The 16,609-nt window shown below is 43.4% G+C and overlaps 1 protein-coding gene across 7 annotated transcripts in view; it reads right to left on the bottom strand.

Moving 5' to 3' along the window:
* LOC119256283 (nuclear body protein SP140-like protein) overlaps positions 1 to 16,609 on the bottom strand; it is a 37,702-nt gene that overhangs the window by 11,701 nt on the left and 9,392 nt on the right. For 3 of the 7 annotated variants that reach the window (XM_037524187.2, XM_037524188.2, XM_054700144.1), the window contains exons 3-13: positions 16,289 to 16,457; positions 14,779 to 14,862; positions 13,657 to 13,794; positions 8,731 to 8,796; positions 7,605 to 7,733; positions 6,927 to 7,010; positions 5,540 to 5,623; positions 2,664 to 2,774; positions 2,499 to 2,552; positions 986 to 1,066; positions 161 to 265 (exon numbers count right to left, since the gene is read on the bottom strand). In XM_037524187.2, coding sequence (XP_037380084.1) covers positions 161 to 265; positions 986 to 1,066; positions 2,499 to 2,552; positions 2,664 to 2,774; positions 5,540 to 5,623; positions 6,927 to 7,010; positions 7,605 to 7,733; positions 8,731 to 8,796; positions 13,657 to 13,794; positions 14,779 to 14,862; positions 16,289 to 16,457 — 1,105 coding nt within the window. The remainder of the gene's footprint in view (positions 1 to 160; positions 266 to 985; positions 1,067 to 2,498; positions 2,553 to 2,663; positions 2,775 to 5,539; positions 5,624 to 6,926; positions 7,011 to 7,604; positions 7,734 to 8,730; positions 8,797 to 13,656; positions 13,795 to 14,778; positions 14,863 to 16,288; positions 16,458 to 16,609) is intronic. The other 4 variants (XM_054700140.1, XM_054700141.1, XM_054700142.1 and 1 more) reach the window with 4 other exon arrangements.

Here is a 16,609-nt window from a genome sequence, read left to right as displayed (position 1 = left end):
TGTAGAGTATGTCCACCATCTTAGGGATCCCTTCCTCCCCCTCTCAAGTCAGCTGCAGCCCCAATTTCTTGAATGATGTCTAATGCACATGGATAATTCCACTGCTCCATGGGATCCCTTCAGATAGGAGTTGAAAATTAAAGTAGACCATGACACCCACCTCGTTGCAATTTCCTCTTATGTAACATCCCCGTCACCTCACCACAGGTCACAGGCAGTATTTCAGAGTGAAAATCCACATTTTCATGTCTGTGATTTCTTGATCCTGAAAGAGATTTCCTTGTTCCATCTCATTTTGCAATTGCACACCTCCCCCCACCCCACCCCTGCCCACCTTGAGCTTTTCCCTAAAAAGACAGAGGGGCACTTAGGAAAGTTGACTGCACAAGTCTCTAGTTACTTCTAGGGTCTATCCATACCATTAACACTGTATTTTTTTAATTAAAAGAGGCAAAGTGTCACTGAAGTTAGGTAGCTGGAGACAAATCAGACTGAACTTGTCCCTCCTGACAGGACTCTGACCGGCAAACTGAGAGAGGAGATGGCCTCTGACTTCTACTTGTGTTCTCTGCTTTACTGCATGTCACTTTCACATTAGTTTTCTCCAGAGAGGAAAGATCTCAGGGAGTTCTAGAACATTCTGCAAATGGGATGGGTGGAAGGGGGCTGGAGATGTCATATCTACAGAAGGCCTTCGAATGAATAAACTGAAAGAGGCTGTATCTTTCCAAATAAAAATGTCTTCACAAAGAGAAGAAGCCACATACTGAATGAAGGTGGCTGTGCTTCCCTATTAACCCTGGGCCATGCAGCATGGACTATTAAATTTGTGAGAAATAAACCATTTTTGAAGGCAGGTATGTTGGGGCCTCTTTTTACAGTGTCTATGCCTATATCCTAACTGACAGGACAGCTCAGAAACTGTCATGGGAGACTGTAAGAGGCAAGAAAACCAAAACCATAAGCAGTGTCTTAATAAACTGACTATTTCTCTTGGTGCGCTTAGCATTTTGTGTGTTTCTCCGGATTCTCTTAATTCTTGTCCAGGAATGTCCTTTCTTTTTTTCTTAAAAAAAGAAAGAGAGAGAGAAGTTAATCATTCAGAGCCATAAATGTAATTTCCAAAGCCTATGGTTAATAATTTTCAAGTTTTTTTTTTTTTTTTTTTTTCCAGACTGTGATCCACAAGAATGGGGCAAAATTCTTAACTACCAGTGAGGCTGATTCTGAGTTACATTGTCCTCTGCATGTACCTGAGAGATTCTAGGGGATGAGCTTCCCTTAAAAATTAGAAAAAGCAACATTGGAAAATATTTTGCTGGTGCCTTAGACTGAAAGGTAACTGTTGTGGTTGTATATATAATACATAGATAACACAGTCTTGGAAAGTTGCATATGCCTAAGAATTTTTCCATTTCTTCAAGATTGCCCAATTTGTTGCTGTGTAATTATTCATCATACTCTGTAATTATCCTTTTTATTTCTGTAGTATCTGTTGTAACTTCTTTTTTAGTTATAATTTTTTGTGTTTGTTTTCTGTCTTCTTAGTGAGTCTGGCTAAACATTTGTCTATTTTGTTAGTCTTTTTAAAAGAACCAGTTTCTGGCTTTTTAATCTCCATTTTGTTAATTTCTGTGCTGATTTTATTACTTCCTTTATTCCATTTTAATCTTTATCACTTTACTTAGCAATCTCCTTAGTTATATACTCAGAAAGTTCTGCCTTTGCATATCTTCAGGACATATCTTGAAGATATTATAGGTTTACCATGTTCTTTGCTTCCTTCCCTCACTAGGAAACTCTTTGGCATCTATATTTTTGCTAACAAATTGTGCAAGGCTATCCAGACATTTTCTATCCTTTTATTTGAAGTTCTTCCCATTTGCCAATCTTCCTCTGCCCATTGCCCAATTCTGAAACCACATTCACATTTTTAGGTATGTGTGATAGCTGCACCCCACTTCCAATAAGCAAGATCTGCGTTACTCTTCCTTTTTTTTTTTTTTGCCATAACAAGTAACCCAGATTTAGTGGGTTTTCATCTTATAACTATGTGGGTTAGAACTCTGACAAGATTTCTTTGGGCTCAAATCAAGATTTCAGCTGGTCTTTGTTCCTTCCTGGAAGCTATGCAGGTGCATTTATTTCCTTGAATTTTCTGGTTTCTAGGGGTGACCTACAAACTTTGTTCTTTCCCTCCATCTTCAAAGTCAGCAACATTGTCTCTCTCTGTGACTACCTTCTTCAGCCACTTCTCTCCCCCATCAGGAATGATTCTCCACTTTTTGAGGCCTCTATGATTATATTGGGAGCACCCAGATAATCCAAGGTAATCTGCTCTTGCAAGAAACCTCCTTGATTATATTGTAAAATACTTTTCACCATGTAAAATAATGGATTGCATGTTCCGGAGATTAAGCTATGGATATCTATAATGAAAGTGACATTAAAAAACTTCTTTTTACCCCCAAAGCAAGTAAAATCTTAGTCATTCTTACTTCTCTTCCTCTTGACTCTTGCCAAAGTAGAGTTGGTTCCAAGGCCTACAGTGCCTAGAAAACAGCAAGTGATAGCAAAGAACTCATAGAGGCCAGTCACCACTCAGCCTGGGGTTTGTGGTTGCTCAGGGTCACCCCCAAACCACGGTCTTCAGGCAGCCTTACCCATCATGTCACACGCGTGGCTATGTTCAGGCCCTGCTTTCCAACTTGCTGGCACACATTTGGGGGAGCACATTACACACGGACACGTCTCTTTTTCAAGGGCTGGTAACTCTGTTTTTGGGTTAAAAGCATGATTTATGAAGAGTTTCATTTGTCCCAGTGACCCTCTCCTCTGTACCCTGCTTGATCCCCATTTATCTATTCTTCCTTTGAAGTCTTTCATTGGGAGCAATAGTGGACTCTTTCTAAACTTGGATACAAAGTATACAAGGTCTACAGTACCTAGAAAACAGCAAGTGATAGCGAAGAACTCATAGAGGCCAGTCACCACTCAGCCTGGGGTCTGAGAGGTATACTTTGTACACAAGTATACAAAGTATTCTCTTTGGTCTTATCAGAATTCTGTTTTTTAATTATTTTTAAGTCATTATTGCCGCGGACCAGCACAGCAGTAGACAATGAGGCCGTCTCAGGGTTGAGAGACTGCGCAGGGTGGTCAGGGATTCGGTTAAAGAAATGACAAACAGACACACTTCAAGAGAGAGTGTAAATCTGAGTGTAACTTTATTTTTGTTAGTGGTCAGTATATATATGTTTTTTCTAAAGGCATAGGAACAGTGAACATCAAAGAGATCAGTTTGCTCATAGGCTTAGCTTAATTGACAGGGCAGTGATTTATGTCCGAAGTTACACCTGGACCTAGTCTTATTCCTAATTGGACAGGTTATTAACTCTTTCCATATTTTTGTACTAACTACTACTACTATTACTTACTTATGTTTACTCATAATTAATTGTCATAGGTAAATTTATATTATAATGTAGTTAATATCAAAGGTACTAAAGTTAAGCACATAATAGAAAGATTATTAAACTACAATTCTATTATAACACAGTGTTTAGTAATGTTTCATTTGCATTAACCTAATTATTAAATTAGGTATGTTTTTTAATTAGCAATCAATGACCAGAAAAAGGAAAGATTTTAGAGAGACAGTTGTAGCAGAATAAAGTTTATGGGCCTTGAGAAAGCGAGATAAGGTTCCAGGTGGTCAGCATTTCTTTTAATCATCTTTGTGGCAGCTTCTGGTGGTCGTTATCTCTTGGCAGGCATTCGGCTTCTCCGCCTCTTAGGGAGTTTGCTGTTCTCCCCCTGTGCGCATGGTTCCTTGCCCACACCGGACCTCAGGGACCATGGCAACAGCCATTAGCCCTGAGGGTCACTGCAGGGGGAGGTGCAGCACATTATTACTGTGACCATCATAGGAGAGTAGGCTAGCTTCTGAAGCCTCTTTATTCATTTGCAGAACTTCTAGTTCACCAGAGACTAAAGAGAAACAAAAAAGCCACGGTCCAGAGATCCTGAAACCAGCCTGGGAAAACGCTCCTGGTGCTCTCATGCTTCACCTGATCTTCTGAGCTAAGACGAGCTGCCTTCTGGAGAAAAAGTATCTCTGCTCCAATAATCACATCTGAGATCTAACAGAACCACGCTTCCTCATCTTTTGCACCTCATTCTGCTTTCTCTACCATGTTTTACTTGCAACCCAAAGAATAAAAAAGATCTTGTCCTTTTGGGGGGTGGGGGGAAATGCTGCTTTGAAAATTTTAGGTTACCAGAACCAGTTTAACTCAACCCCATTGGCCAATGACTACTTACACCACTAATTTAAAGCTAGCCAGTCACAGGCAGCCTTAGACTTTTGGAAGTCAGTCGACCAGCCAGAGTCACTCCAGAAATCTGTGTCTGTGTCCATTGAGTCTGCCTGTTCCTGACCGTGCTGTGCTTCCTGAATGTTAGAAGATAGTGACCAAAACAAGTGGATGGAGGCACAGACTTGACAAATCCACAGTCAAGTCAGCCCCAAAGACCAGGTAGTAGACATGGGTCTATTAGTAGCCAATTTATGCAAAGACAGTTGGACACACTTTAGCTTCATTAAAACTCTCATGAAGCTACTTGCCATCTTATCAGTTTGTGAAAGAAAATAATTTTATCGAGTACATAATCTGATTGCAACTATGAGGTATCTGCTCGTGTGTCCCTTTGGAGTGTCTTCCTTGGCTGATGAGCCCAAGACCCCATCATATGCAAGACACACTCACACCTATGTTGTTCACTGTGAACTGTCTTTGCCAAAGTCACAATCTCCCACCAGCATCATACTGAGTGCACAAAAGGAAGAGGGAGTTTGTACACTTGGTGTGATTCTAACTTTTGCATGTATCTTAATAAACAGCAACATTTAACAAAAGGTCATTTTGGGCTTCCACGGAAATTTTAACACTTGAAAAATGAAAAATGCATGAGATGGTATTCTATAAAAGGAAAGAAAAAATTACAAAAAGTTCCATGTTTAATCAATAGCTATTTCTTTCAGACCATTATCTAATGAATACTCCTTTCTTTTCTTTAAAAAAAAGTTTATAAATTTAATAGGTATGGTTCTACTCTACAAATAAAACTACCAGACTAAGTGTACTAAAGAAAGACTAACTTTAGAATATCTGGAAAATTCTCCTGCATAGGATCTATTTATACTTAATCTGAGCGTCAGCTTACCTACACAATGAGTGATTCAAGATCTGCAGCAATAAGTTAAATAGGTCCACCTAAGTGCTGTTGTGCCTAACATAATGACAATCTCTTCTAAAGCCAAATTCCTTTCTTTAATACATTGATGTTCAGTTTTTATTGATGTCAAGAGTTGACGAGAATTTCCTATATTATTAGCTTGGAGAAATCAATGGTTTATGTGAATAATTATTTTCTAGATATTAACATAAGCCCCATTCTAGGCAGAATTAAGAGGAAAACCCTCAGGAAACACCATCCTCCTGACACCTACATCCCAGACAGTCCCCACCTCCCTTACCTGATCCACTTTCTGTTGGGGAGTTCAATGCTTGCTGGAGCTGTTCCTCATCATATGTTTCTAAATCAGTATCACTGTCTTCTGCTGAATAGAATTAAATCTCTTAGAGAACCTGGCGTGTGACCAAAGGAAACTCTAACTGTGAAGCCCCCGAGATTTTCTTCCCTTACTCCAGGGATTGTAAACATCATGTCACTACCCCCTCTTTTAGATGATGTCATATGGCACAGTTTATATTAGATCAGAGAGTGTCATAGCAAGAGATAACATGCCAGTGAGGATGCAGAGAAAAGTGAACCCTGAGCACTGTTGTGGTTTGAGGATTAGGACAGCTACTGCGGCAAACAGGGTGGAGTTTCCAGCATGGAGTTGAAAATACAATTACCGTGTTGCCCAGTAATTTCATTTCTGGGCATATATACCTGAAGGAAGTAAAATCACTGTGTTGAGAAATAGGTATTCCCCGTGTTCATTGCATGATTATTTGCAATAGACACGGTATGGAAACATCTAGGTGTCCATCAACAGACAAATGGATAAAGAACATGTGATTCACACACACACACACACACACACACACACACATACACACACAGTACCCTTATTCAATAAAGAGGAATCCTAGGATTTTGTTTTCACTATCTACTTCCAGAAGGTATATTTTGTGTGTCCCTATACTGCATCCTGACTTAATATTATCACTTTATGACAAGTTTTATCACAAAGGTTAAAATTAGGATAAAATGAAATGAAAAGAAACTGAATTGAATTGAATGGAACTGAATTGAATTAGATTTAATGAAATACCACATTGGCGATGCAATGACTGCTTCAGACTCTCTGGTAGAGTCCCACCCATGCAGAAAGCAAAATTATCCAAAGTAGGTAAAGTTAGTCACATGTGTCTAGAACATGTCAAACTGCTAAGACCAAAAGCTTCTATGCCCTTGGAATAGGCCATAACTTCTGAATGTTGTGACCTTCTGTTTTAAATCTATTCAAGCAGAGCCTCCCCTGGTGGAGCAGCGGTTGAGTGCAGTGCTGTGAAGCTGTCCGCAGCCTCTGCAGTGCCAGTTCGATCCCCAGCAGCCGGCAAGGGTCCCACATGGCGCGCAGACCTCTCCTGCCGCCCGCTGCTCCCCTCAGCAGTGTGCTTTGGTCCTTCTGCCTGCTCTGCTCCCCGCTCTGGCTCTGGTGAATTCTCTCATCCTCCCGCGCTTCTGACTGTACCCAGTGTTTGTATAAACAAATAAATAAATAAATCTTTAAAAAGAATGGTATTTGAGAATTAACTGCACTTTCGATTGTGGGGTGTGCTCAGAGGAAAACCCTCAGGAAGCACCATCCTCCTGACCCCTGCTTCCCCAACAATCCCCACCTCCCTTACCTGGCTCACTTCTTGCTGGGGAGCTCAATGCTTGCTGAGGTGATTCTTCAGCAGACATTTCTAAACTGGTATCACTGTCTTCTGCTGAATAGAATTAAATCTCTTAGAGAACCGGCATGTGACCAAAGGAAACCACGGCTGTAAACCCAGCCAGGGAGACCTAGGGGCTCACAAATCTCATGGGCGAGATGGTCGCTGGCCTCAGGCTCTCCTGGACTTAGGGGTTAACGAGGCTTCGGCCACAACCGTGGGGACTGAAGACGCCCCAGCTGTCTCTCTCCCTCCCTGTACACTTAATCTCTCTCCTTTCCATTCTGTGCACACTTCTGCCATGTAAGTGCATGACGAGGCACAGAATAAGAGCGAAGAAAGGGGAGAAAGTGTCCTCCCTGGTGATAGAAACCTAAATAAGGGATGAGGAAGAGACTAACTATAACAAAGAAATAATCAAAATCAACAAGAACTATAAACTGGAGACACGCTGCGGGGGCGGGGTGAGGGGAGAGGAAGGACTAGAGTCAAAATAAGGGGGGTGGGAATTGTATGGGGAATAAACCAAAGTGAAAAAGCATACATTGTGCGAAGATGAAAAATGATGTAACAATTATATAAAATAAAATATTTTAAAAAATAAAACAAAGATCCAATTAGTTAAACGGGGCTCGAAACCATAATCACCTTCTCTATCACAGGCCCGTTGGCTGGGCCCCTCCCCTGGATCGTCTTCATGGGTCATTTGGGGAGCTTCGGGGTCCCAGGGCTCTGAAGAGGAGCAATGCACCGAGCCGAGCACAGGAGAGCTGCTTTCTGAGAAGAGAGACACCACCCCAAGGACCACCCTGAGGCCCACGTGCCCCGTTCTGCCTGGGCTTCCTCCCGTCCCCCACGTTTTCCTCCCTTCCCTGCTTCTCACTGTCCTCCAGACAGCTCTGCTTCTGCACCGGAGGAGATGAGGGGCTCTGCTCCCCCCCAGCCCCGCTGAGATCTTAACTCTCCCCTCTCCTGCCTGCGTCCCTCGCTGGGGAGCTTGTCTTCTCTCGTTCTCCCAGGTCTCTCCTCCCCGGCCAGGGATCCATTCCTCCTCTCTCCGTCTCCCCTGATTTCTTCCCCTCCCGGCGGACACTGATTGTGAAGCGGGCTTCCCTGTGCATCAGGCTCTGTGCTAGTCCCCCCGAGCCTGCAGCCTCCCTGGACCCTGACCAGCGCGCGACCACACTGTGCCCCCCCCCCTTGCCGCCGGCAGGGACACCCGCAGGACAGGACAGGGCTCTGCTCTTCTCCCTACTCTGATCTCGAGGAAAACAAATCTCCTTTTTCCGTGCTTCCACTGCCTTATCGCTAAGGAGGGAGGGCAACAGTTCCTCGGGCTCAATTTTGGAAGGAGGTTTTTCTTGCCCCCAATTTGTCTTTTCTTTGAAAAGAAAAAAACTCTGTACAGTCCATAGCCTGACGAAGCTGAAGTGGCAACAACTGTCATTTGGACTTGAAAGCCATCGATCTTTGTTTCTGACAAGTGCATCTCAGAACGGTGTTTCTTTCCGAGCCCATCCTGGCGATCACAACGTAACAATAATATTAAGCACTGGGGAGAGGCTGGGCTTTTATTCTTCACAGGAAATAGTTGGTGACGGTGGTTAAAATGACAATATCGAGTCTTCAGAATAAAAGCATAAAGAGCGTGAAGGGAGGCACGTGCCTTCCTCAGCATTTACCCACAGCCACAGGCAGAGGGGACACTTCTGACAACGAGGGTCATGCTGTTCAGCCCGATTGAGACACCTGACACCTGCCCCCTCTTCCTTACCTGGCTGACATTTTTGTGGGGAGCCTGCTGCTTCGCGGGGCTCTTTCCCATCAGAGGTGCTTTCTTCTGCAGAAAGAAATGAAATTCTCCAGGGTGTAGCCAGAGGCAAATCATGGGAGGAAACCTCGGTGAAGAGGTGGGAAGTTCAAGTATCTCCCGGGAGGAATGAGCCTGGTCCCAGACCATCCCAGTCTGTCCCTTGGGTTCACCTGGCTTGCCGGTGATCACCCCGCCACCGCCACCAGAGGCTAAGAGGCTTCCACCCTCTCCCTTCCTCCCAGTACCCCTAATTCTTTCTCTACTTCTTTCCCTCTCCATCTCCTCAGAACATTTTTCTATCTCCACCCTCATTTCCTGCTGCCAGCGCCTCCAGAGGCTGCCAACCGGGATGACAAAGTCACGTGCGCCCTCCACCCCCACACCTGAGCGTCACACCATCTTCTGCTCTGCCGCCATCTTTGTGCCTCCTCCCCAGCCTCTCTCCTCAGTGTCCTGCATTTCTGCTTCCACACACCTCTGCACTAGCCGTGCGTCTCTGTGGCTGTCTGGACTTCTCATCCCCTGTTCCTTCCTGTCCCTTGCTTTCAAGTCTCTTTTATTCAATAATACTGTGTCTTTTTTTTCCTCTTATGCTTTCCTTTTTTTTTAAAGATTTATTTTTGATTTATGCATCCAAAACCTGGGCACAGTCCAGATGTGCGGGAGGGCTGAGAGGATTCACCAGAGACAGAGCGGGGAAGAGAACAGGCAGACTGACGAAATGCACTGCTGAGGGGAGCAGCGGGGAGACAGGAGAGGTCTGCTGCGCCATGTGGGCTGCTCCCTGGCCGGGGGTCTAACCGTGCTGCAGTGGCTGTGGTGGGTAGCTTCATAGTGCTGATGCTTAACCCCCTGCGCCACCAGGGGGGCCCCCTCCTGTTATGCTTTCTGGCACTCTCATTCCGGATCTCTCCAAGGTCAAGTGGTTGGCTCCATTTCTGTGTTCTCTCCGTGGTTTCCCTTCTCTCTCCACCAACATTATTTTTGCTTTCATGAAAGTCTTATATTGGACCCTGGTTCATACCTTGGGGAATCCACAGGACCCTCTGTTTGTCTTTGCATTCCAACCACATGTCCCCTCACCCCAACAACACACTGACCTCAAAACCACACCCGCAGCAACCAGTGCTCGCACTTCCTCTTCTGCTTGTCTTCCTCTTCTGCCCGCCTCCCTGCCCTTGATTTCCCCGCCACAACAGTTTCAACAGTTTGCACGACTATGTCTTAAGGAGCATGATAAAAGATCTTCCACAGCCTGGTCATCTGCTGAAGACCCACACAACTTGCCCACTTGCCTCCCCACTGTGTTCTGTTTCTCTTCTTCACCCTTCTGAGAATCTCTGCTTCTTCCATCCCCGCCTCTGGATCTTGTAGCTGGAATCGCTCCATATGGCTGTTTGTCGTGATTCGTTTCTTTCCTTGTATGTCTTCCCACTTCCTTCTTTTCTTTCTTGCTTCCCCGATGCTGTGCTTCACGGCCTCGCCCAGGCCCATCCACTTACTTTCTAGACCCAGGGGTCAGAGGAGGCTTCCTGGGGAGGTACACACTCTGCACATGCTTCCACCAGATTAGTGGGCAGGGTGGAGAGAGAAGCGGGCCAGGAGAAGGGTTCCGAGCACAGGACTAAGCATGTCCAAAAGCTCAGAAGAGAACGAGTAATCAAAAAATTAAAATTCTTACAAAAAATTTTTAGATTTAATTTATTTATGTTATATATATTTTACATCATTCTTCCTTTTTGTACAATGTATGCTTTGTCCTCTCAGGTGCAGTCCCCATAAAATCCCCACCACCAGCTCACCCTGCACCATCACCATCATCCCTTGTGTCCACCCTCTCGCTCCCCTTCCCCTGCAGCGTGTCTCTGATTTATAATTGCCTGATAATTTTGTTTCTTCATTTATTATAATTCTTTTTTTCCTGATCCCTTATTTGGTTCCCCTACATTCCTTCCACAAGTGAAACCATCCAATATTTTTCTTTTTCTTTCTGGCTTATTTCGCTGAGCATGAGCCCTTCTAGCTCCATCCATGTTGCTGCAAATTGCATGTGTTTATCTTTTTTGAATGCTGAGTAATATTCCATGGTGTATATGTACCACATCTTCTTGATCCAGTCATCTATTTCTGGGCATTTGTGTTGTTTCCATATCTTACCTATTGTAAATAGTGCTGCAATAAACATAGGGGTGCAGGTGTGTCCTTTTGAATTAATGTTTTTGTGTCCTTTGGGTAGATTCCTAGGAGTGGAATTGCTGGGTCATATGGAAGCTTCATTTTTAATAATTTGAGGAATCTTCACACAGCCTTCCATGGTGGTTGGACCAGTTTGCACTCCCACCAGCAGTGTAGGAACCACACTACAAAATGGTGGCGTTCCAGTTTCTCCTTGAAGCATTTGTTGTTTCGTGTGCCAGTCTCACTGGTGGAAGGTACTATTTCATGGAGGTTTTGATTTACATTTCCCTGATTACCAGTGAGTTGAACATTTTTGCATGTCTGTTGACCATTAGCATTTCCTCTTTGGAGAAGTGTCTTTTTAGCTCTTCTGCCCATTTTTTGACTGGGTTACTTACTTTGATTTTGTTGAGTCACGTCAGTTCTTTGTAGATCTTTGTGATCAATCCCTTATCAGTAGTATTGTGTGCAAAAATTCTCTCCCACTCAGTTGGGTGTCTCTTTGTTTTGGTTAATGTCTCTTTTGCTGTATAGAAGTTTTTAATTTGATGTAGCCCCAGCTGTTTATCTTTTCCTTCACTTTCTTTGCTTTAGGGGATGTGTCTTTAAAGATGTTACTGAGATATATGTCATGTAGTGTTTTACCTAAGTTTTCTTCTATATATTTTACAGTTTCAGGTCTTATGTCCAATTCTTTTATCCACTGTGAGTTGGTTTTTATGCATGGTGTGAGGTATTAGTCTAGTGTCATTCTTTTGCATGTAGCAGTCCAGTTTTCCCAGCACCATTTATTGAACAAAATGTCCTTGTTCCATTGCATATTCTTTGCTCCTTTGTCAAAGATTAGTTATCTATAAATATGTGGATTTATTACTGGATTTTCTAATCCATTCCATTGGTCTGTGTGTCTGTTTCTGTTCCAGTACCATACAGTTTTAATTATTATGGCTTTGAGGTGTAGTTTGAAGTCTGGGAGTATGATACCTCCATTTCCCTCCTTTTTAGTCTGGAGGGCCTTGGCTATTCATGTTTTTTGGTACATGTTTCCATATGAATTTTATCAATATTCATTCTGTTTCTTTGAAGAATGTCATTGAAATTTTTATTGGAATAGCATCGAACCTATAAATTGCTTTCAGTAGGATGGCCATTTTGATAATGTTAATTCTTCCAAACCATGAGCAGGGGCTGTCTCTCCATTTCTTTGTGTCTTCATCTACTCTTTTAACAACGTTTTATAATTTTCTTTGTTTAGGTCCTTCACCTCTTTTGTTAGGTTTATTCCCAAGTATTTGTTTTTGTTTCAATTATAAAAGGGATGTTTTTCTTGATTTCTTCTTCTTCAGACTGACTGTGTATAGGAAGGCTACTGATTTTTCTGTGTTGCTTTTGAATGGACCTGACAGGAGGAAGGATCTCTGCTCATTTGTTGGTGGCAAAAAATGAGAATATAGATGATACAAGAGAAGGAATATGTGATATGCACAAAATGGACACACTGAAATTTAAATTTTTATTCAAATTTGAGTTTTGTTCCTGATCTAACCTTAGGAAAATTAGGTTGAAAATTATTTCCTCTTCCTGATAACACATGCCTACCTGGTAGTGTTTGAATTCCAATTGCATTTAGGTAAATTGGCTATCATTCCAGTCTCTTCATTTAATGGCTCCACCTATATTTTTCATCCTATTTTTTTACCTGTGTTCTGAACACAGGGAGCCCCAGGCAGTCAAAGCTCATCCTCTCTTCACTGCTGATATCTCTCAAGGGAAGCCATCAAAAGCCAGGCATAGTCTGCCTATGTGTGGATGGATGGATGGGTGGGTGGATGGGTGGGTGGGTGGGTGGGTGGGTGGATGAATGCATGGATAGATAGATTTTTAGATAAAACTGGGCCTACTAGGCAACTCCATTGGTTCCCCCAATCTATATTTTCATTATTCTGTGGCCTTCAATTCATCACCAGGAGCCCCTCCATACATATTCTGAGCACAATCCTTTGTCAGATATGTGCAGTGCAAATATTTTCTTCTATTCTCTGATACCATTTCCTCCTCTTAATGATGTCTTTGGAAAAGCAGAAATTTTTCATTTTTATGACGTCCATTTACTGTTTCTTTCATGAGCCATGTTTTTTGTGTGCTATATTACAATTGTTTGCTCACCAAAGCTTGCAGAACACTCTTGTGTTTTCTTCTAAAAGCTTTATCATTTCAGCCTTACCTTTGAGGTTGAAGGATTTTTTTCATGGAGGGTGTGAAATCAGAGTGGATGTCTATTTTTTTCCATGTTCACTCTGCCTCTTTTCCTGTTGGGTTTTTTTTTTTTTTTACAGCTCTCTCTCTCTCTCTCTCCATTGCCCACATTTCTCCTTCCAGTCTTGTTCCATTGTTGCCTCTACTGGGGAGCACTCATGTATCCTTGATTCCGAGCTCTCCTTGGCCCTCCCAGAACTGTGTCTCTGGGATGTTCCAGCTCTTTCCCCTTTGTCTCTAGTTTTTCTGTCCAGTTCTCTCTATCCCTCTACTATTCTAGTGTGTCTTTTTGTGGGTTTTCTCTTTGCCACAGAAACCTGTCACCAGACACTGGTCTTCTACCCTGGAAGCCACCTTTCTGAATTCTGAACATGGGAATCCCTCACCCTATCTGAGCCACCCACATGCAGAGTCAACCATCTGGGCAAATACTGAATTGTGGGTCAGGCTTACCTGCTTGTTCAGATTCTTGGACACATTCACTTGCTGTTTCCTGGGTTCTTGTTGTATCAGGAACGTGGTAAGACAAATCTCTTGTGCTCCCCTTCTGTTCATCACTGAGGTGCTCTGGGGATGCAGGGACGGTGTCACCTAGATCATACTGGGAGTGTTGCTGCTGTTTCCCCTCCCCGCACCAAGAACCGCTTTTACTCTTCATAAGTAACTATCACTAACCTTCTGCCTCCCCAGACGCCCCTTTCTCATTCCCACCATCCTCAGACATAGGGGACTCTCCAAATAGATTTTTGATATATTTTGTACATTTTAATGAAAATTTTATACTTACTGGCAATTTGTCTTCTTCCACGTTTAAGTTTGATTATTAAAACAAATATAAATTTGATATATAAATGTATTATTCATGCTTTTCAAAATAAATAAAACCTGAGCCAAAAAGACCAAAAAGCTAGAAATAACGGCTACTGGTGACAGAAGCACCGTCCACGTGCCAACAGGCGCCAGCTGATTCCCGCCTCACAGCGCTGAGCCCGACACCTGCTGGTCCCTGGAGGAGGTGCCGCTCCAGGGTCCTTGGCATGTCATTACCATCCTGTACTCAGTTCTTCCGTGACTCTTACTTTCGTTCCTTTCTTCACTCATTCTTCCCTACACAGCGCCCCTCCTGCGCACGACTACTTCTCGCTTTCTTGTCCTCTTTTCTTTTCTTAAGAATGATGTTTAGAATAGCCTGTTCTTGACACACCAAAGGCTCCTTCTTTGGACTTAGCACGTTGGACCAAGCCCTCATTCCTTCCCAGACCCACCACATTTCTAACTCACAATTATTATCCTTGGTTCTGCCCTTAATTCTGATTCACAATGACAGTGAAATTTACTCTCTCAGATTCATGTGCCAAGAGCTCATCTTCCCAGCTGTCATCTCTACCCGGAAGGATCTCACCTCAGGCTGGTTAATTCGGAACCCCCAGCGCACATCAGGGCTAGCATCTCTATCTCGCTCTCCTGCATCCCTGCCCCAGGGCACACCCTCCACCCCGGAGCCGGGTCACCTGGCCTCTGATGGCCTTTCCTTTGGGGAGGGGAAAAAGCAAATTTCTATCAGGTCATCATTACCTTGTGCGTAGTCTAACTGCAAGTCATGGGGCTCCCACTTCTGGTCCTCATCAAGGTCTTGGAAATAGAAGATGTCACGAAGTGCTGAGAAGAGGAAGGAAAAGGCCATCAGAGGAAGGAAAAGGCCATCTTGGCAGTCACCTGGGGCTGCATCTCAGTGACACATCCTGGCACACCCTGGACTCTGGTAGTTCAGTGGGAACCTTCCCACCTCAGGGAACCCTGTCCTGGTGGTGCAACCTCTGGGTGGTGGGACAGTCATTTCAGCACAGGAGTCCTGGAAATAACCCATGTGATCTGAGTGCTGGGTTCCAGGAACAGGATCCCTGCAACCCATAGGGTGAACCTCAGCCCCTGAGAGGTGGGCAGTGGCAGGAACTGCCATGACTTTCCTACCCGGGCTTGGGGACCTGTTGATTGTAAATGCAGTATCAGCTTGAAGTTTATGACTAGGTATTTGACTTCCTTCTTTCCCTTCCTCGACTTGGATATGTCATTGTATGGAAATGAGATAGCTTTTTTTTTTATAAAGATTTGTTTATTTATGCATGCAAGAACTGGGCTACAGGCCAGAGGTGAGGGGGTGAGAGGAGTCACCAAAGACAGAGCAGGGAGCAGAACAGGCAGGTTGACCAAAGTACACTGCTGAGGGGAGCAGTGGGTGAGTCAGGAGAGGTCTGCTGCATCATGTGGGTTGCTCCCTGGCTGGGGATCAAACTCATGCTGCAGTGGCTGCGGATAGCTTTATAGTGCTGACGCTTAACTCCTTGAGCCACCAGGGAGGCCCCAAGAGCTCTTATTTTAATAAAGATTATGATTTTCATAAATCAACACATCCCATTCTTGATACTGAGTCTTTACTTTTTCTCTGCTTAAGAATCTCTTATTGCTTCTGTATTTCTCAAATTATAAACTTCAAATTCCTTAGCACAATGTATCAGATCCTCAAAAATTCCCTCCAACTTCTCCCTCCAAAATTAGTTTCCAAAAACTTCCTCTCGAGGTCTGTTTTTCTGCTTTTCAGCCCCCACATCTTGCAAGTCACACTCCATAGCTTTCCACACATGGGTGAATGCCCTGTTCTTTGCTGACTTCCCCAACCACAGTTTCGAGAGTAAGTTGGCACAGAACTTTATTGAATGAAAAATACAATACAAAGAAATACAAAGAAAATCTTTTCATCTTTTAGCATGTCTGCAAGTGCCCAAGAGGGTGTCCTCTTTCCAACAAAAGGGCGAAGTTCTTATCTTCCTCCCAAAAAACTAGAGCCTCAGGTCCTCAGAACCAAATTTAGGTTCCGACTGAGGGATCATTTGTGGGATTACTTGGTTATCACCTGTCCCCCCCATTATTTGTCTCCTCCATGAGGACCCCGCCAGGTGTGTTTCTTATTTTCTCTGTGCCTGTCACAAAGCCATTACTCCATAAAATGACTGTCAAATATTCATGAAGAGTGAATGAATAAATCAGTGCATGGAATGAATCTGAATCCCCAAAATTCATAGATTACCGTTTTGGAAGTTGCTGAAAATCTCAAGTAAATCAGGGTAGTTCTTCAGGATGAACTTGCTAAACAGCAGATCTATAACCTTCTCGTCAAAATTATTCTCCATTTCACAGAGAACATCATACATCACTCTTTCCACTGGGACCAGGTTTTCACAAGCGCCTATAAATTCCTTAAAATATGGAATGCAGAATTATGCAGCTATGGGTTTACAGCTTATAGAAGATTTAGTCATAAATAGACCATTTGTGTTCTTGTGAAATGTTACAATGTTTCTTGTATTTGGATGACTCCTCAAGTATCCAACATCATAATCTGTGACTC

This window comes from Talpa occidentalis, unplaced genomic scaffold (genome assembly GCF_014898055.3).
Source record: "Talpa occidentalis isolate TD23 unplaced genomic scaffold, MPIMG_talOcc4v2.1 talOcc4.3, whole genome shotgun sequence".
NCBI classification, from domain to species: Eukaryota; Metazoa; Chordata; class Mammalia; order Eulipotyphla; family Talpidae; genus Talpa; species Talpa occidentalis.
The sequence above is the reverse complement of the archived record's forward strand: the minus strand, read 5'-3'. Positions and strand labels throughout refer to the sequence as shown.